The sequence below is a fragment of the Rhinopithecus bieti genome, unplaced genomic scaffold, assembly GCF_001698545.2.
Source record: "Rhinopithecus bieti isolate Rb0 unplaced genomic scaffold, ASM169854v2 scaffold_36315, whole genome shotgun sequence".
Taxonomy (NCBI): domain Eukaryota; kingdom Metazoa; phylum Chordata; class Mammalia; order Primates; family Cercopithecidae; genus Rhinopithecus; species Rhinopithecus bieti.
The window spans coordinates 928,008-949,717 of NW_016815814.1; the positions used below are offsets into that span (position 1 = coordinate 928,008).

At 41.4% G+C, this 21,710-nt stretch overlaps 1 protein-coding gene across 2 annotated transcripts in view; it reads left to right on the forward strand.

Annotated features, from left to right (window-relative positions):
* The window catches only part of LOC108516345 (uncharacterized protein FLJ45252), a 37,614-nt gene extending 26,196 nt beyond the window's left edge, over positions 1-11,418 (forward strand). Inside the window, exons 1-2 of one of the 2 annotated variants that reach the window (XM_017853778.1) lie at positions 7,670-7,861; positions 8,723-11,418. In XM_017853778.1, coding sequence (XP_017709267.1) covers positions 8,941-9,837 — 897 coding nt within the window. In that variant the 5' untranslated portion in view covers positions 7,670-7,861; positions 8,723-8,940 and the 3' untranslated portion in view covers positions 9,838-11,418. Of the gene's footprint in view, positions 1-7,669; positions 7,862-8,722 lie in introns of those variants that run through there. The other variant, XM_017853777.1, reaches the window with a different exon arrangement.
* The last annotated feature ends 10,292 nt before the right edge of the window (positions 11,419-21,710 follow it).

Below are 21,710 nucleotides of genomic sequence, written 5' to 3' on the forward strand. Positions count from 1 at the left end.
GAAGGAATTGTAGCAGAAACAGATGTATTTTCTTGTGATTTTATTTTGAATCAAATATTGTAAATTGTGTATAAATGAAGATGCTGAAGAGTTCTGTTTCCACTTGGCATTTCAAGTCTGATATCAGGTGTCTGTACAGGGTTTTGATCTCTTCCCCTTGTATAACTACACAACAATCCTACAGTGTAACATATGGAATCATTTTGAATAGACTTGTGTGTTGCTATAAGCTTTCAGCAGGTCCTCTGTCTCTAGAATAAGCATGTTGTTTATTTTCAGATAATCAGAAATAAGTGTGCTGACAAACTGGACACAATCTGGGTGTGCCCAGCTTACCTTTCTTTCTGATGTTTAAATTGAAGGCTGCAGCCAATGGAATATGTTCAGTTGGTTTTCCTTGGCTTCCTAGATTAAAAAAAAATTATAAAACAAAGCATAGTTCTTTATTAACTTTAGGATATTGTTCATAAAATAAATAAAGGCCCTGCACTAACATGACAACATGCCTCATGGTCACCCTCTGTATTATCACTTACTCACCACTTACTCATTAAAGTGTATTTTATTTCCTTATGTGGAAAGCACTTTTATAACATCACCCTTTTGAAAAGAAGTGGGCACAGAGAGCCCCACTCTTGTTCTCTTCCTCTAGTGCCATTGTCCATCATCAAAAGGGAAACTCTCAGTTAATCAGATTTGTACAAATAAAATTCCAAGTCCATTTGCTTGTTTTGCTATCTAGTACTTTTGTTTCTTCTTCCTCATGTTTGCACTTTAAGGGGGAAAAACGTTTAACAGCAACAACAGTCTATAAAACACTGCATTCTGGAGGGCAACGTTTGACCCTAGGAATGTGCGAGCAGCCTTTGAAAGGCATTGGAGGAAAAGTCTGAATCTTGCAGCCTTCCTTCTGTCTGTGAATACTTCCCGTGCCGGCTGAAACAAGATGAGCTAGGTAAAGGCCTCTAGATGAACAACAGATCATTTCTAAAACTGAGAGAGGCACAAGCTTCCTGCCGAGGATTAAAAAGCAAAAGATATCCACGAAGGGCTCTCTGTGGTTGGATAGCAGTGCAAATAGGACTTGGTTTACCCCTTTATGGACAGGAAAATTGCTGCAGGTCAGAATTGTATTCTCTTTCCTGGACATAGAAAGAATGTATAAATTAATGAAGGAAATGTTTATTTTTAAATAAGAATAATGTTTGAGTTCTATGTTTTCATATTTGATTTTTTTCATATATACATGTTAGAAATATAATGAAATATCTAGTTTCTCAATTTAATTGAAACTATGAATAATACAGTTTAGAAATTAGGTATCTCTAAATTGTTCTTTTCATGCATTACCCATGATTACATTGAGATATATTATCTAGGCCGGGCGTAGTGGCTCAAGCCTGTAATTCCAGCACTTTGGGAGGCTGAGACGGGCGGATCACGAGGTCAGGAGACGAGGTCAGGAGATCGAGACCATCCTGGCTAACACGGTGAAACCCCGTCTCTACTAAAAAATACAAAAAACTAGCCGGGCGAGGTGGCAGGTGCCTGTAGTCCCAGCTACTCTGGAGGCTGAGGCAGGAGAATGGCGTAAACCCAGGAGGCGAAGCTTGCAGTGAGCTGAGATCCCCCCACTGCACTCCAGCCAGGGCGACAGAGCGAGACTCCGTCTCAAAAAAAAAAAAAAAGAGAGAGAGAGAGAGATACTATCTAGTCATTTGGCTCAGTAAAGCTTAATGGAGGCAGTTAATGAAAATGAGCAGACTAGAAGCCAGAGATGGTAGTAGAAGCCTGAGGGAGATAATGACAAGAAATCGTCTTGGGCTTATTTAGAGTAAGGCCTCCTCAAAGGGGAGAACTATTTTTCTGTTAAGGAACACATATGAGTGCTTCGGTAAATGTAGCCTTCCTTGGTTTAGAGCATCATCCCTGAGCTAAAAGAGTTTATTTGAGTTGAGCATAGTGGCCTAGTACCTGTGGAATCACAGCCTGAGCTACAAAGGGACCTTTGAGACCATCCTCTAGTCCACCATCCTCTTCATTTTACAGGTGTGGGACCTGAGCTGGATTGAACAGGGTCGGGGGAGAAGAGGCCTGGGCAGGACAGGCCACCTGGGATCTCATCCTGGCCCTTGCCAGCCACTGGCTCAGTGACTTTCAGCAGGCACTTCACCTCTCAGAGCTGCTGTTCCTTAGAGTTATACAATAGGTTTGGACTAGATGGTCTTTAAGATTATAGAAGTATAGGGACCTAAGTATATATTATTATGTTTAGAAGGGCTATGAAGGATTTATATAATCCTGATGTTCTTCAGTTATCTTCTGTAGTTCCTGCTATTATGGTAGCAGTGTTTACATTTTAAAGAATTATAATGGGCTTTTACTAACTTGCTTTCTCTTGATTATCTGAATAGAAGCCTAAATCATAGTCTTAGAGCTATTTTCCTTTTTAAGTATTACAGAAACACATGCGTCCACACACACCTACCTATTCTAATAAAATGGTCTCAGAAGATTTCTTTTTAAATGTATAATCAGGGATCTACCAGTTTAAAACGGGCAAATACTATAAGCATATGTTTCTGGTTTGCTTTTATTCCAGCTATGTAAGAGGAATAACTATAGCAGAAAACATCACAAATTGATTTTTCCCTTTACAACATTCAAATGAGTCCCAATGTTTTCGAAAATACATACCTCAGAGGAGATGAGGCTTAAGTGGACACTTCTAAGTATGATTATAATTGTTATAATTAATGATTTCTTTAGCAGACATATCAGAATTTTGACATCTAATTAAGTGTTGTTCCCTTCAATGTCATCTAGTTTTACTTAAGAAGTTAATACTTATTCTAGTGATGCTGCCATCCTTAAAGTTATTTTTGAAACTCCTCTCCTTAGAAATAATATCAAGGGAGGTAATAAGGTGTAAGAAAATCAGTTATATTATTTAATTAGTATAACTTTGAGAAAGCATCTGAAAGTATATTCTTTCTTTATCTACCTTTTCTACTACTCTTGGTTCTGAGTAACATTTAACCATTTCCGGAAAGCAAATTCCACCCTGTAAGATGAAGAATGGTTACTGTTGAAGACAGTAGAAAAGAGTAATCCACAAAAAATTCTCAGGACCTTATAGTAGAAAGTGAACATGATTAAGACTTAATTTCTTTAATTTTCTGAATAAGGAAACTTCTGTGATTCCCTAGTCTTTAGAATGGTTTAAAAAATGGAAAGATATGGGTATTAAAACACCTCTGAAAGAAGTTGTCACTTTGTTCAGTGTTATTTGATATTGGACTTTACTTTTCCTGAATTAGAATTACAGAACTTGGATTGCTAATACTTGTGGAAAAACAAACCCAAGAAACGAACCTACTTTTCTCAAGATGTAATATTTGTTTTGTTATTAATACTTTTGTTTGTTTTGAATACTTATTTCCTACTCTGCTGACAGATAATTGATCAACCAATATAACCTTCCCCAGGTCAGGAACAGTCCTGCCTTCAGCAGTGCTATGGGAATGAAGGGATCTCTGGGGCTGACAGCCTGTGATGTGGAGGGATCTGCACTCAGCTGAATAAATACATGCTATAGATACCTGGGGTCAAAATACAGTCTCTCTTGATAAGATTTTTCTGTGATTTCCCAGAGTCCTTAACCTTCGCAGTCTGTAAGATTATCAGGCTCCTATAGCCACCAACTTTGAGCTTTGGGATGAAAATGACAGGATTGCCCAGTGTGCCGGGTTAAGCAAATTAGAGGCTGCCTGGCAGAACAGAAAAACCATCACATGAATATTTAGAATGGAATCTTTCCTGAAACACTCCAGATACTGCAAAGCTATCTTTTCTTCCTCTCTAAAGGCTATAATTTTATCAACACAAAGTCAGCCTTTTCTTTTTCCACACTAGTAATGTTTCTGAAGTTGGACATGCTTAGGTTTCTTAAATCAGAATGAGTCCCAGAAAATCTATAACAAGAAAACTCTTTTGCTTCTCCCAGATTTCCTTTCATTAATATGGGATAGGGAGGCTCCTTGGGTAATGCTAACCTATGCAAAGAGTTACCAAATGGTGGTAGTTGCTAGAATGAAAGACACTTTCTTGGTTCACACTTTCATATAGTGTCCTGAATTTACTCTTTTCCTGTGAGTATTCTACTCTGCCCTATTGCACTCTCCTTTGTCATGTGGATGTGTATTTATCATAAGTCTTTAACCCGTCCTTCCCAAGACGACAAAGCAGACAGTTGTACATGAAGATGCACAGTAAAAATGTGAAATTTGAACATTGCTGCACAAGTATTGTATAAAAAAAAGTCTGTAAAGAAATTTCTTATATAAACATACAGGGAAAATAAAGACTTTTATCTGTTCAAATGGGAGCATGATATTTAGAGATGTAAATAAAATAAGTTGCTCTTTTCCTGAGCTGAAAACCCACTTTTTTGCAGAAAAGATTTAATCACAGTATTGAGTGACAATAAGTACCTGGGCACAGGGAAAGTATAGCTACACGCTGAGGACGTATTAATGAATCATGGCTACCCGAGAGAATAAAACCCCTGTGGTCAAGGAGAATAAGACGCCTGCCAGCCTATGCTTGATATGTCCAGACACAGGGTTGTAAAATGGAGCACAGGTTTGCAGCCTCCTCCTCTAACTTAATCCCTAATATACCCAGGCCAACTTAATTAAACATTTTGTGTTGGCAAGATTAATTTTATCCCCAATGAGAAAGCTCACTCATTTAATTGCCTCGTTGGCCTGAGAGGCACAGCTGGCCATTTTTGGCTTCCATCAGGTCCCTCGTGTCCCAGTCGTGGGTTTTAATGCAGCTACCCAATATATGGTGGAACCAAATGCTTAATTTTATTATGTGAGCTAGAAGGTCATGGTATTTATTAGTTTGATGTACGTCTCTTGATTTCCCTAGTTTGGTTCTGAGATTTTACGTTTCGATTGCTGCTGCATTTCCAAGTTCTTGTGAAGGGATAGTTTGCTTTCTCTTTACTAACAATATATGAGAAGGCTTCTTCTCAATACTCCAAGTCTTCACTTTCTGTTTTTGGCAAGAATTATATCTTTGATACTCCCTGTAACTGTTATTTCAGATTTTGGTATGAGGAAAAGTAAACTTCTGGTTGTGCATGATGTATTTCATTAAGGAATATCCAGCCTGACATTTAAGTCTTCAGATTTTGATTCTGTAGGGAGCATTCTGATGACCTTCAGTATGTCAATCAGATGGAATTTCCAGGGGAAACCCATCCTAAATGATTCAGCACTTTGGGTTGCTTTGGAAGTGAATAGGGAGCTGGTGAGGATAGTTGCCAAGTCATCAGGTATTTTAGGAACTCCTTCTCTTCCCTGAAGCATGTGAGTTCTTGCTGAAATCTACATAATTTGGAGCCTCAAAATAGACTAATATGGACTAACCCATATTGAACGTGTCAACATCCCTAACCTGGCACACAGTCCTACATCGGAGCAAGAAAAAGAAGTGTGTTTTGACTTCTTGCTTAATTTTATGTGTGAAACCAAAATAAAAAGAGGCATGACCCAGTTTGAGGGAATTATAACAAAACCCTACCTTAGGCTCCATGATAAGTAAGACCCTGTATAGACTATGAAGCCAGGCCCTGGGCTTTATTTAGCCCCTGAGGTACAACAGGCAGTGTTTACCGAGCTCTGTGGCCACAGGGTATCTGCTGTGACATGCCATTGGTTACCAAAGGAACTGGGCCAAGGCATGTGGTTAGGTTAGTATAAATCCTTCAATGCTAGTAGAGAGACTGCTTCAAACACATTTTCTTGTTGGCACAATGCTACCTTCATATAAAGGAACTGTTCACCCTGAAAACACATTTTCTCTGTAAGAACACATTCACGTACTCAAAGACTTTCATCTGCCAACAAGATTTAATGGTTACCTTCTGTTTCTATTTGGAATTTCTCCTTCTCTTGACTACCTTGTTTCTGGTGCTACCACCACCAGAATTCCTTAAGGGAATGTGGAGGTCTGGATTTCCCCCATATTCTCTGGCATTTCTTTGCCCTTCAGAGTTCCAGGCTCGGAGAGTTGCAAAGTGTGATTGCTGTCCACCTCGGCCACACCATGCCTCCTCTAACAAGAATAGAAAGGTTAAGGGACTTGGCCTTCTCAGGAGAACCCTTTTAAGTGTACGTCTACATTCCTGCAAAGCCTCTTGATGCTGAAAGAAAGATAGGAAATAGCTCTCGTCCTTGTTTTGAAGGACAGGAGACTAATTTTCCCTTCAAACTTGATATTCTGGTGTTTTTGTGACTGATTTTGTAAATTATTCAAAGTTGTTGGAATTGTAAGTCTGATTTTCCTATTACTCATCATGAAGGTCATAGAATACGCTCAGAGTTGGAAGGTTTTCCAAGTGGGTTCTTGACCAAAAACCCACTTTTTAACAAATAATTTTGATGGGTTAGACATGTTCTTCCATCCTCTCCAACTCTGGATATGGGCACACACACACCCCTTGGTACTTCCCAGTTCTCAAAACATAATCTCACACTGCAGGCATCTAAAGTGCCCCTGGTTCAACAGATAGCTGCTTTTTGCCAGTCTCTGTGCACAAATTGTTTTGACTGAATTCAGTTTAAATTTCCAAAAAACACTGATTCTGTTCAAACTAATGTTCATTGGATTATTGACCTGTATGATGCCAGAGTTGGTCGTTGGCTTGACTAAGTTTTCCATTTTTTTTTTCCTAAGAGATATTTTGCTCTCCTGCAGAACAAGCTTAATAACATTAACTTTCAAGGTAGTTTTGGAAGATGAGAAATTGTGCTTTTGTTTTGGCAACTGAAAACTTTGTCCAACGGATACTACGTGAGGAAGGTGGTTCAAGGAGTTTTAGGGCCCTCTTGTCCTTCTTTAAGGCTCTGCAAACCTTATTTTGGAAAACTTCTTTTTCTCCCTTTTATTTGAATTTCCTCCCAGAAATTATCATCTTGGTATCACTGAGACAAATCTAGTATCAATATACTTGCCTGAGAAACTAGGATTATGTCTGTCCACATAAATTGCAAGGGAGAAGGTATTCTGTTTATTTCCTGCTGATGCTTTCATATCACCATGTAACTGCACATATTAAAATTATAATGCAAGGAAAAATTTATTCTCTTCAAAATCTTATTCTTCAAATACTATTCAGAAAGCCATTTGGCAGCAGTACAGACTTTAACTTAACGCTCCAATCTGGAATTCACTGAATGCATTCAAACTGTTAGAAAGGAAAATAAAATGGAGGACAAACACATTTTGTTTTGTTTCTGAAAACAATATTTAAGGTCAGAACTGTTTAAAAGAAGCACTGCTAAAAGTTATAGGATTCAGAGAAACATAGTATTTTGTACAGTATCTTATAAAATGTTCAGACCTCTCTCTACATTCTCTTTACAATGTAATGTCTCTTAAGTGACTGGTTTCCCAATAAACTGATTTTAATGCCTCTTCTCCTGTGGTCTGTGTGCTTAATTCAAGCAGAAACTTTAGCAGGGGATAATTTTTGGCAGAAATTTCTGCTAGCTAATGGTTTGCATAGGAGGGGAAAGGGTCAGTATGGGAAGGGGATCATTGAGTTCCATCTCTACAGAGGTTCTGGGTCATCTATGGCTCCAAATCATTGTATCTAATATTCTTATCCTGGTGGGCTGGGCAACTCCAGTAGTATCTCTTTACTGAGCCCATGGTGAAATGATACCTTTACCCCCAACCACCTTTTCTCTGGATTCTTCTTGCTTAGTTACATATGCCTTTTTCCTGCCCTCTTGCTAACATGTGCCCAATGACATACTCCTAACCTGCTAATATTTCTTGGAAGGTAAGCTCTCTTGCATTCTGATAATTGTCTATTTGATTTTAAAAGCCAGAGCACCCTGAGGCACCTCTACCTAGATAGAAATAGACTAGTATATTGGAGTTTGCTAATGCTTCTGTAATGACCCATGCATTTTACTCTTTCTGCTTAAATAACTTTATGACAGATTCATTTAAGCAGAGGAGATCTTTATGAACTTAGAAGACTGAAAACAAAATTCTGGGGCAACTCCAACTGAAGGTGATTTATTTGGTCTGATTTTGATGCTGTATGCTCCCCTCAGAAGGTACCTTCAGTATTAATATTTGGGGCACTCTTGTGCTCTTTGAGTAGTGCTTATGATGTAAGTCATCAAGTAAACTTGCATTTATCAAGCAGCCACATTCTGCTTCTTTTCAGAGTTTGTCCCTCTGCATGTGGCGCAGATGGCCACATGCCAGATTCTGAATTGAGTCATCCCCAGACAGTGTTTCTACATAATCCAAAACTGTCATGGTATATGTGGAGATGAATGACTGGGTTTGTTTTCATTCCATAATGAGCCAGTGCCAGGTAGAGCAGGTGTCCGTGCCTGGCCCTGTGTGTAGGAGCATTGCATAGTTAACGCTGAATGTCTGTGTGCCTAACATCTTCATCTCCTTTCCTGTACGTCGTGCCTATCATGTTCCAAAACGTGAGACAGTGGTTGGTTGTGTTCCAGTTTGTGTGCAGTTTCCTTGCCTGACTTTTATTTTATGTTTTCCTTTTGCATTTTCAACATCTATTATTTGGTCCCACAATGTTTTTGCCGCGGGTTGACCATTAAATGTTCCAAATAGAGTTGAATTGACCTACACATTAATTCTGCATTTTATGCCTTTCTAGGTCTCCAGAGAGAGTCCAGTCCCTGTCCTGTAATAACTGTAGAGCGCTTTAAAGAATCACTGGGCGTTAAAGGCCTTCCCCTGTATCCAGACCCCTCCAGGGTACCTGGCACAAAGACTCAGAACAACTTAGAATCTGACTACTTGGCCAGAGATGGCCCCTCAAGCAACAGCTCATTCCACAGTAGCGAAGAGGAAGGGACTGACCTTGAAGGAGATATGCTGGACTGCAGTGGGTCTCGGCCTCTCCTTATGGAGTCTGAAGAAGAAGATGAGAGCTGCAGGTCCCCCCAGGGGAAGCTGGGAGGAGCCGTTCCATTCGCTCCACCAGAGGTCTCTACTGAGCAAGCAAAGACAGTGCAAGGTGGAAGAAAGAATCAGTTTCAGCCAGCCACTGATGGGCTCAGTGAGCCAGATGTTTTTGCCATAGCTCCCTTTAGGAGCTCCAGGGTTCCAAATGATGACATGGACATTTTCTCCAAAGCCCCATTTGTCTCCAAGAGCAGTGTGGCTCCTTCCCAGCCAGAGGAGTCGGACGTGTTTTTGAGAGCTCCTTTCACTAAGAAGAAAAGCATGGAGGAGTTAACAGTTATCCAGAGCACCTCCCAGGAGCTACCTGCACAGACCGGTCTCCTCGGTCAGACAGGTGACATCCCCGTGCCCTCGGGCCGTGAGAGAGCTGTGTACACCTCTGTCCAAGCTCAGTATTCCACAGCTGGTTTTGTGCAACAATCTAACCTCCTCTCCCATTCTGTGCAAGCAGCAGACCATCTGGACAGCATCTCTCCCAGGGGATCCTGCCTGGAATCGGGGGGTCATCCTAATGACAGAAACAAAGGACCTCAGCTCCAGAAAGAAGCTGTCTCAGGCTCCGTGGCTGGCAAACCATTCCGCCCCCAGTCCTTATCCAAGTATTCCCGTCACTATAGTCCAGAAGATGAGCCAAGTCCAGAAGCCCAGCCCATTGCTGCCTACAAAATTGTTTCACAGACCAACAAGCAGTCGATAGCTGGGTCTGTTTCTATCATATCCCTTTCTTCCAGGACTACGGAGCTGCCAGCTGCTGATCCATTTGCTTTAGCACCCTTCCCTTCAAAATCAGGCAAGAAACCGTAGGAGCAAAACCTGAGCCTCAAGCCTCTGTCTCTGTCCCACCCTCAATACCTGCCACGGCACTCCCAGCTGAGCCTTCCGAAGAAGAAATATTATCAGTTCTTATCTTTCAATTCCCTGCGTCAGAGCAGAATTTCTTGAGTCAACAAACTCAGTTGCAGTGATATTTAGTTGAAGCCCCTTTAAGTTATGTTCTTTTTGTTGTTGTTGTTAGTTTGTTTATATTGATTTCTGGACTTGTAGGCATTTTCATATCCTTCACAGAGGTCATCCACTTCCACCAAGAACTCTGCTTCCCCCCACCCCCAGAAACTTTAAATCCTGAAATACTTCTTCACCCCAATCCCAAAGGGGCCCTATTGTTGCTAGTTTTAATTCCCGTAGCTCCTGTTCTAAGTCATGCCCGTCGAAGAATCAAGATTAGTCCCTCCACTAAATTAAGATTTAGTACTCCTGAAAAGGGGAGATGTCTGGAAAGAAGAGCAAGATGAAAACCCTGCACATCAACAGGAAGTATAATCCTGCAGTTACTAATCATTCCTGTAGAAGCAGAAGCTCTAGGAGTCTCTGGATCTGTTTCTGAATCTGTGTGCAAGCCAGACTGGCCCTTGTGCATGGGTGTCTGTGGGTGTGGAATGTACGTCAGAACCTATGTAGAGATACAGGCAGATGGGATAACGCCTCATTATCTAGTCATGCTGGCAGGGCTTTCCGCACATCCATGCTTCTGAAATTAGTGTGAGTGTACAGGTTTGTGTGTGCATGTATGCGTGTGTGTGCACAGGAAGCATTTCTACTTGAGGGAAATCCTGCCCCATCATGCCTGCCTCCACAATCAAATCACTCGTCTTTTGGTGTTTGCTCACCTAACTGACTTGAACCTCATTTTATTTAATTAGTTTTCTTCTCCTGGCAAAATGGAATACATTGGAAGGTGTAGGAAAATCCTGCTGGAAATGATGTTTCAGAGTAATCTTTTTTTCTCTCCAAAATTTCCTGTTTTGCTATTAACAAAGTATATTTACCTGATTGTGAAACATTAATGTTCCTTATACATTTTCCCCTCACAACACTAGAAAAGAACACCTTGTTACAGTTCCGGCCTCTGAGTATGTGAGCCAAATGCCAGCATTAGGGAATTCATTCATCATACGACTAGGCTACAAACTAGGCTTGCTTGTTTCGGGGTTGTTTTGTTGTGTTGTTGTTGTTGTTTCCAAATCTCTGCTGCCCTTTGAGGAAATGTAAAGCTGAGACATGGGAATAAGTGTTTGGGAGAATGGAAAAGACCCGAATCATGGAGGCATGAGAACTTTTACATTCTCTGTCCTCTTTAGATGTTGAAATAGGCCAGACAGGTTAACTGATGTTTTTTTTTTTTTAAACTGTCTTTTATTTCTGGAAAGATCTGACTTATTCCTAGCTTTTTTCATACCCTTTATTATTAGTGCCTTAAAGCTGGCCAGGTGCAGTGCCACCCACCTGTAATCCCAGCATTTTGGAAGGCTGAAGCGGGAGGATCACTTGAGCCCAGGAAGTTCAAGTTCAAGACCAACTTTGGCAACACAGCAAGACCCTGTCCCTACAAAGAAAAAAAAAAGGCTGGGCACAGTGGCTCACGCCTGTAATCCCAGCTCTTTGGGAGACCAAGGTGGGCCAATCACAAGGTCAGGAGTTTGAGACCAGCCCGGCCAACATGGTGAAATCCCGTCTCTACTAAAAATACAAAAAATTAGCTGGATGTGGTGGTGCACACCTGTAGTCCCAGCTACTCACGAGGCCAAGGCAGGAGAATCGCTTGAACCCAGGAGGCAAAGGTTGCAGTGAGCCGAAATTGCACCACTGCACTCTGGCCTGGGCAACAGAGGGAGTCTGAAAAATAAAATAATAAAAAAATTAGCTGGGTATGGTGACATATGCCTGTAGCTACTCAGGAGGCTGAGCTGGAAAGATCAGTTGAGCCCAGGAGTTCGAGGCTGCAGTGAGTCGTGAGTCCAGCCTGGGTGACAGAGTGAGACCCTGTCTCCAAAAATACAGTAATAAAAATAAAGCCTGTATCTCAATGGGAAGATTTCTGCTAAGGCAGTTCAACTTAATGGAAAGAACTGCTGCATTAGGTTTCAGCTTGAATGCTTTCTGTCACTTCTAGCAAAAGTTAAGTGATTTTTCCATTAGCTGTAGAAGTTTGGAGTTACTTACCAAGCCAGATCAATGATTTGAAAATTATTGGAAATTCATCTAAGAATCAAGTCTGAATGCCCAATTGTATTGCAGTTAATTAGGTGTGATATTCTTTAAAGTTGAGCAATATTGGCAGTAAAATATGAGCAGCTACTTTTCAACACTTTTTCCTTTTTTTGGTTGATTTCCACCTATTTCAAAAGTCCAGATTAAAAGATAAATAATTGGCACTGTGCCAAGGTTTGGTTTTCCAACTAAGGTCTCAATTGTGTCATACACGTATGTCTTTCATTTTGGTGGATGCTAAATGTTTATTCTAAGAATATGCTTCTTCCCAATTCTCATTTCTGATTTTTATGTATTAGTGGATGCACAATTGTCTTTCTAGTTGAATGAATAATTTTGGCTAATGCATGTGGAACTTTGCACCCCAGATTCTTCCCATGGTCATTGTCAAGTGAAGCTCTCAAAAACATGAGCTAAGAGGCTAGAAATATTCAGGGATGTTTCTCACCCCAACTCAGAAATTCTTTTTTTTTTTTTTTTTCTTTTTCAAGATGCCGTCTTGCTCTGTCTCTCAGGCTGGAGTGCAGTGGCGTGATCTCGGCTCACTGCAACCTCCACCTTCCGAGTTCAAGTGATTCTGCCTCAGCCTCCCAAGTAGCTGGGATTACAGCACGCACCACCACGCCTGGCTAATTTTTGTATTTTTACTAGAGACGAGGTTTCACCATGTTGGCCAGGATGGTCTCGAACTCTTGACCTCCTGATCCGCCCACCTTGGCTTCCCAAAGTGCTGGGATTACGCACCTGGCCCAGAAATTCTTAAAGTAAGAGGTCATTCTAATTCCCCTTTCCAAATATTCAGGATTATCTCTGTAACAGCCCAGCAAAATGTTTTTCCTTTGGTTATTTGATAATTCCCTTCTAATCAAGTGACTATTTTAATTCCCAAGGTGCAAATCAGAATAAAATCATGGTGATTTTACTGCATAGTTGAATACTTTGTCGAGCATGAGCTTGTATCCTTTTTAAATTTTTCACTGGAGGCCACGCACAGTGGCTCTCGCCTGTAATCCCAGCACTTTGGGAGGCTGAGGTGGGTGGATCACTTGAGGTTAGGAGTTTGAGACCATCCTGGCCAACATGGTGAAACCCTGTCTCTACTAACAATACAAAAAGTAGCCAGGCGTGGTGGCACCAGTTACTACGGAGGCTGAGGCAGGAGAATTGCTTGAACCAGGGAGGCAGAGTTTGCAGTGAGCCAAGATTGTGTCATTGCACTCCAGCCTGGGCAACAAGAGCAAAACTCTGTCTCAAAAAAAAAAAAATTGTCACTGGTGACATGATGGGTCTACATACCTTCTTTGAATACAGAAATGGATGCAAACACATGCAAATTACTTTTTTTTTTTTTTTTTTTGGTGATGCATGAAAAAATTTTGACTTGTGGATTACATTAATTATTAGTAGCTGTTAGATTCTGCCAACTTTATTACAGTTGGGTCTTATTTCCTTAAAGAGAAAAAAAATAGTCATGCCCCGCTTAATGATGAGGGAAACATTCAGAGAAATGCATCCTTAGGTGATTTTGTCATTGTGTGAACATCACAGAGTGTATTTAACACAAACCTAGATGGTACGGCCTCTACCCACCTAGGCTATATATATGGTCTAAGCTTATTGCTCCAGGGCTACAAACCTGTACAGCATGTTCCTGTACTGAATGCTGTAGGCAGTTGTAACACAATGGTATTTCTGTATCCAAACATTTTAGACATAGAAAAGGTACAGTAAAAATACGGTATAATCTTACCGGACCATCATGGTATATGTGGTCCATCATTGATGGAATCGTTGTTATGCAGCGCATGACTATGTAATCAAGCGACTGTGCTTTGTTGTTTTCGTTGGTTGTGTTTTGCTTTACACATTTGATAGGGACATAGCACTTGTGAGCTTTCATTTCAGTGGCGAGCATTGAGCCAGAATGTATTTATTCATGAACCATCAAGCCACACATGCATTGATGAACCCTGAAAGAATCCACATTAATTGACTAACAGGCAGTATTGAATTAATGATGTCATATGTGGTGAAAAATATTTAATATATCATTTTCTTGGGCTCACACACAGCCCTTTAGATCCAAGTGCTTGGTTAGATTAGAAAATGGGATGAACACAATTTGATGCTGAGGCAGCTGCTGAGCAGCACCTAGGGAGTCTAAGTCATACACCCTATATTGTTTTGGGCCCACTTATTATTGAGTTGAAAAGTGTCATATTTGTAGACTAGAGTGTATGTGTTTACAGGCCCATGTTGTATCTGAGTTTTCTCTGGCAACTAAGATCTCTTTCTAAACGTTCTAGAAAGATACTGGTATCTTACTGGCCCATTATTTATTTAGTAAGTTTTAGAATACATGTGTATCAGTGTTTTCAACTACTTGGTGGACACTTCACTGATGCATAATGAAAGCAGATTATAATCATCAGAGTGATCTGACAATGGAAATTCTGTATTTGCTTCCATAAAGAAAAATAATTGAAACATATATCAGATATAATATATATGCAGTATATCACATAGGAAGTTTTATTATAGGAAATTAGAGAAGGATGCTCCTCTATTCTCTAGGAGGAAGAATACAACTTAAAATCATTTGGGTCCCTTTAATAAAGAAAAGTGTGATTCTCTGTTGTGTGTTCAGAATTGAAATTGGAGAACACATGCCAGTCAACTGTGAAATGGTTGCTGGATAAAAACACAGATGTGGTTTTATCCGAGAAATGTGGGACTGAAATTATTTTGATGAGAAGTACGTAAGAGAGCTGCAGAAAAGACTATAGCTTCTGAGGAGGCAGGAGTACCTTGTTAATGTCCAAACCACCCCTGAATTCTAATGTTCCAATTCCACCTGAAGGAGTAAACACTGAAAACTTTAAATGGAATCATCTAATTTAAATTCTTAGTTTTTTCTTTGTTTCTCAGCTGATACTTGTAGTTTTGTTTTGTTTTTTTTAACCACCAAGAACACTTGCAAATTTGTTACTGAAAACATCAATAAAGGAAAAGAAGAGTTTCAAAATGCTTGAAAAGAAAAAGTAGTACGTGGCGTGAACCCGGGAGGCGGAGCTTGCAGTGAGCTGAGATCACACCACTGCACTCCAGCCTGGGCGACAGAGCGAGACTCCGTCTCAAAAAAAAAAAAAGAAAAGAAAAAGTAGTATGTGGTTGGGAATTGTTTTGTTCAAGTCCCTGGAAGTCTTCCTGACTTACCTCCCTTGCTCCTATTCCCACTTCTTTTCCTTACTTGACATTCCCCTATTTTGAGCATATCAATAAGTGCATGATGAATGATCATGTTAACTTTAATTGCTTCCTTTGTAGCTGTAAACAGTTTCTTCTTCAGTTTCAGCCAAGACTGTGACAATCTCACCAAATAAGAATAAAATGGATGGGGTGTGGTGGCTCACACCTGTAATCCCAGCACTCTGGGAGGCTGAGGTGGGCAGATCGCTTGAGCTCACGAGTTCAAGACCAGCCTGGGCCACATGGCAAAACCTCGTCTCTTCAAAAAATACAAAAATTAGCCAGGCATGGTGGTGCACACCTGTAGTCCCAGCTACTTGGGAGGCTTAGATGGGAGGATGACTTGAGCACGGGAGGCAGATGTTGCAGTAAGCCAAGATCGTGTCACTGCACTCCAGCCCAGGCAACAGAGCCAGACCCTGTCTCAAAAAAACAAAACAAATCATGAATGAATGAAATGGCTCACCTTCCCTATTATGAACTAGAAGAAGGATGAAGGAAGGTTGGCAGGATCCTAGCCTTACTCTGTAGTGACAACCCGGAGGTACCTCTCCCGGAATGCAGCATCAAGTTTATGTGTGAAGGAACTCTAGAATAGCTGGCAAAAATGGCTACATGTTAACCATTCTTGACTTAGTCTAGTGTTCCCATAATTTGTAATTCCATAAATTTATTCTCAGCTGTCTCCCAGCCATTTCTAACGGAAGGATGTGTGCCCTGATTTTGACAATGTTCTTGAAATCGTTAGTGTTACCTGCATTGCATTATAATGGAACTATGTGTACGTGTTAAAGGGATCCATTTGATTCCTTTTAGCAAGGAATTGCAGAAATAGTTTTTACCCATTTATACCAGTTAAAGTAGGATAGGTTAGACTTTGGGGGCAGGGTGAGACAGTGCAGCCTTTCACTCTGAAATGGCAAACCAGCTGTATTCTTTGAGTCTACCGGAGATTCCTATTTGAGTATGAATGGGGTATATGTGTTTGTGTGTCTGTGTGTGTGCTCATTCATCATGCTTTCTTCCATGGTGTTAATTCAAGCTCTCCTAATAAAGGCATCCAAAGAGTACTGAGAAGTTGACCATAGGTATTTGGCATGAGTAAATTTGGTTCCTTTTGCCAAAAACTCTCAAAGTTACAACTGGAGTTCTTCTCGATAAAAGGTTGGGGAAATCGGCCATGGCTTTAGCCTTGTTCCCAAGTACACATCCTCTTATCCACAAGGATGAAACTCTGTAGGGCTCACCCTGAGGGCTCATGTGTGGCATTGGGAGGGTAGCAGTGACCAGAACACCACAAGGCCCACAAGATGTTTTGAATGAGGGAACATTTAATGTCATTTGTTAGGAGATAGAAACCAAATAATAAAGGACAAGGACCATGCTCATTCCGTGGAGAAGAGGTGAACTCCCTCTGCTGACTATTTGGAATGGACCGAATGAGGAGGTCTCCCCAGCCAGAAGGAATATTGAGGTCATCAGGCCTCAGAAAACAATGTACACATAATCTCGGGCTGTGAACAAGAGAAAGGAGGAGGGGGAAACATGAAAGTCAATCTTAACAATGTTTGCGATACCTCTTATTTGCAGACCATTGGATTGATGTTATTGCACTCTTGGTGTGATTTATCATATGTATCTGATAGGTTTTATGAATTGTTTTGAGTTGTAAACTCCTATACCCCTTATTAAAATGGACTTAATTAAATGATTTATGCTTTGTGCGATTTCTTAAATCAGATCTCTCTAGGATTGAAGGGATCCATAGGTATCTTTTTTTTTTTTTTTTTTTTTTTTTTTTTTTTTTTTTTTTTGTATTTTAGTAGAGACGGGGTTTCACTGTGGTTAGCCAGGACGGTCTCGATCTCTTGACCTTGTGACCCGCCCGCCTCCAGCCTCCCAAATTGCTGGATTAAGGCTGTGAGCCCACCGTGCCCGCCTTCTTTTTTTTTTTTTTTTTTTTTTTTTTTTTTTGTTTTATTTTAGTAGAGGTATCTTTCACTTAGTGTGAAGCCTAGTAGTATACTTTTATACTCCTGAAGAGAGACCAGCATTAACATAAAGAGAGAAGTCTTAGGTAAAATATACCTAAGAATTATTTTAAAATCCATACCATGAAGGAGAATCTGCCTGCCTATTTCCTCTCCAACTTTCAGAAAACACAGAGTGCTATTTGCCTGAACTTTAATGAGCTTGACTTTGTTATGATTCAGGGAGAACTGGTAACATCTCTGCTGAGTTTGCAGAGGTGGCATTTTAAGAAGACCCAGGAATCCAAAGATTTCTGGTATTATACGCAAGAGTGAAGCCAAAGTTACCTACTTCTGAAAATCTAAGACCTAAATACATACCCCACCAAATTCTACAATGTGAAGTTCTTATGCTTTTCCTATTTCAAGTTAGCATTAAGCAAAAGCACAGTCTTTTTTATCTGTGCCTCCGCAGTTGCTCTGGGGGAAGCCCTTTTCAGACTGTCACTGAGCCTTCTGGTAAGGTGTGCCCTGCATTCCATGTAGCAAACACAGGAGTTGCAAGTACAAGTTCCCACAGGTGGACTCTGCATTCACTTCTTTGTACCTCACTTTTGCCCCTGAAGCTGGTTGGTAATAGACCAAGGAGGTGCTTTATATTACCGCTTAACACCCAAGTGGGAGGAACCAGGGTGAGACCCCAGGGGAAAGCCCTGAGCAGCAGATGGTTTAGATCTGCTTCTCTAGATTTAAGTCAAAGTTCTTTCCCCCTCCCCTCTTATATATTTTTCCTTGAGTTCCTCTTTTCTTATATTTGAGTAGTAAGATCTAGAGGGCTTAGCTTAGCATGTCAGTTTACATGGAAGGAGACCAAGTAGTCCGTCAACCTGCTGTTATATAAGCTTAGCCTAGGGGCCCAAAAAGAGACATATTCCCTTCAGAATGCAGCCCAGGTGTGGACATGGATGAAGAATTAATGGGAGAAGCACTTGGGCATATTGAATGCTCAAGCAGCTAAGCTCAGCAGCAGAGGAGAAACAATCTGTAGAGAAGGAACAGATAAAGGAATAAGACAGTGAAGAGTAAATGGACAACAAGCACACCTAGCACTCAGTCATGGTTTTTAAATACCATTCTCTAATAAAAAGAGCCAGGGTTCCATGGAGAAATGGCTGATTCTAGGACAAGAGCAGGAAATATACAAGATGAACCAGGAGCATCTTGTAGTGTCAGAAGGTTAAAAAGAGCTTAAAAAAAAAAATGGAGGCCAGGTGCGGTAGCTCATGCCTGTAATCCCAGCACTTTGGGAGGCCGAGGTGGGTGGATCTCTTGAGGTCAGGAGTTTGAGACCAGCCTGGCCAACATGGTGAAACCCTGTTTCTACTAATAATACAAAATAGCCAGGCGTGGCGGCATGCACCTGTGATTCCAGCTACTCAGGAGGCTGAGGCAGGAGAATCGCTTGAACCCAGGAGGCAGAGGTTGCATTGAGCCAAGATCGTCCCACTGCATTCCAGCCTGGGCAACATAGTGAGACTCTGGCTCAGAAAAAAAAGGGGGGACCTGGTACAGTGGCTCACACCTGTAATCCCAGCACTGTGGGAGGCCAAGGTGGGTGGATTGCTTGAGCCCAGGAGTTCGAGACCAGCCGGGGCAGCACGGTGAAACTCTGTCTCTATCCCTTAAAAAAATATAAAAATTAGCCAGGTGTGGTGGCATGCCCCTGTAGTCCCAGCTACTTGGGAGGCTGAGGTGGGAGGTGGAGGTTACAGTGAGCCAAGATTGCACCACTGTACTCCAGCCTAGGCAACAGAGTGAGACCCCACTTAAAACAAAACAAAACAAAATGTTTAAGGGGTAAATTTTAGCCTGGGCAATATAGTGAGACCTTGGTTCCACAAAAAATTTAAAAATTAGCTGAGTGTGCTCATTCCCATCTGTGGTCCCAGCTACTCAGGAGGCTGAGATGGGAGGATCACTTGAGCCTTGGAGGTTGAGGCTGCAGTGAGCCAAGATCATGCCACCACTCCAGCCTGGGTGACAGAGAAAACCTTGTCTCAAAATATACATATATATATATATATAGACCAAGCATGGTGGGTCACATCTGTAATCCCAGCATAGAGGAGGCCAAGACAGGAGAATCATTTGAGGCTAGGCATTCGAGACCAGCCTGGGCAACACGGTGAAACCCCATCTCTATCAAAAAAAATAAAAATAAACATAAAGAGTCACAGGAACATAAGAGCCAACCTGAAAGAACTCCCAATGGTCAAAGCTAGAACAAATTGAGCAATAAAATAAACACTACATTATTAGATTATAACACATAGCATAAACATCCATGAGCCCATACTGATATAAAAAATGACTGAATAAACAGGATAAATGGGGAAGAAAAAACAAATCTCTCCCACAGAATTTCAATACATCTATTATTAGATTATGTTCCTCCCCACAGGAAGTGGAACTCAAGACTTTCTGTATTGAAACACAGCCACACTCTTTCATTTATGTATTGCCTGTGGCTGCTTTTGCTATCCAAGGACAGGGTGCAGTAGTTGCAACAGAGACCATATGGTCCGCAAAGACAAAAATATTTACCCTATGGCCCTTTACAGAAAACTGATTTGACTCCTGCTCTAATTCTTGCAACCTGCTCCTCTTACCTCCTGCCCCTGATAAGTACATTTTACTCAGCAAGCTGGGGTCCTCTTCCCTGCTAGCGCCCCTCATTAGCAGAATCCCTCCAGGAAAGCTCACCCTGGCTTGCTTCTGCCATGCCTACTTGGCCCATGGGAAAGTTTTGGCATCCTTGTTTCACCAAATATCAGGGTGCAAGCCTGTCTCCTGTCCCTTCTGTCTTTGCTGTGCCACTTGTGGGCTACTTGGATCTACCTCTCATCTCTGGAATTCATCCCCAAACTTCTGAGGACACTCCAAGGACCACCTTACCATATTTTACACCAGTAATTGGGGAGACTGACCCAAAAGTTTCCGCAGGTCAGGAAGCCCGCAGTCAGGGAGTGAGACTTTCTAATGCGCCTCTAATGAGAGGCACCCTAGCGGCTTTCAGGGTGATTCTCAGTTGCCTTGTCTTACATAACCTGGGGGGGTTGGGTGGAGGTGTCACCATTTTTTTTTTTTAACATCTTTCAGGAAGCCTAACCACTTTAAAATGTTAGAGGGCTTTGATATCACCCAACGTCCTTGACTTGGAGGCTTAAGCCAAAACTCCAAGACAGCAGGAAAGTCCCATTCCATACCCTGTTCCACAGGGCTACCGTGCTGGGTAACTCCGGGGAACGACTCACATTGCATCCTGTTTTATTGTGGCCCCTAGAGTTAAACAGGGCACACCCTTCACAGCCAGAAGAAGTAGCCCTCCATATTCATAGCTACAAACCCGAATGACCAGGTGTTCCCAGGTGTTCTCTTAGATCTCAAATCTAAGAACACCTGGCTTTGGAGGTAAAAGGGGAGAAGTACAATTTGATGAAGGAAATCAGGTTTTGTTCGTTATTGGGGTAATTATTAGGTATAAAATAGTAGAAGAGCGCCAGGCGTGGTGGCTCATGCCTGTAATCCCAGCACTTTGGGAAGCCGAGGTGGGTGGATCATGAAGTCAGGGGTTCAAGGCCAGCCTAGCGAACATGGTGAAACCCCGTCTCTACTCAAAATACAAAAATTAGCCTGGTGTGGTGGCACATGCCTGTAATCCCAGGTACTCGGGAGGCTGCGGCAGGAGAATGGCTTGAACCTGGGAGGTGGAGGTTGCAGTGAGCCAAGATCATGTCATTGCACTCCAGCCTGGGCTACTCCGTCTCAAAAAATAAATAAATAAATAATAAAAAACTAGTAGAAAAGCTACAAAGCTTGCAGAGAAATTTTGGAAAATACAAAATCAGGAACTTTGTTTTTAAAATGTTTATTCCAGGTCTTGCACAGTGGCTCAGGCCTGTAATCCCAGCACTTTGGGAGGCTGACGCAGGAAGATCACTTGAGGAGTTCCGAGAGTCACCTGTGCAACATAGTGAGACCCCCGTCTCTACAAAAATAAAGATAAAAAAAATAACTGGGCACTGTGGTGTGCACCTCTAGTCCCAGCTACTCAGGAGGCTGAGGAAGAAGGATCACTTGAGCCCAGGAGTTTGAAGCTGTAGGATACCATGATCGCACCACTGCACTCCAGCCTGGAAGACAGAGCAAGACTGTATCTTAAAAACTTAAAAGTTTTATTCTGGATTATTTAAGAAAGAAGATATTTTTCCCTCTCAATCAACAAACCAAAGGCAATGCAGAAGGGGCTGTATGTAATTAGAGTGATAAATGGAAGGTATTATCTTCGATGTCATTTATTTAATCCTTTTTTGAGACCTTCACCAACCTCACAGTACAATGTGGCTCTGT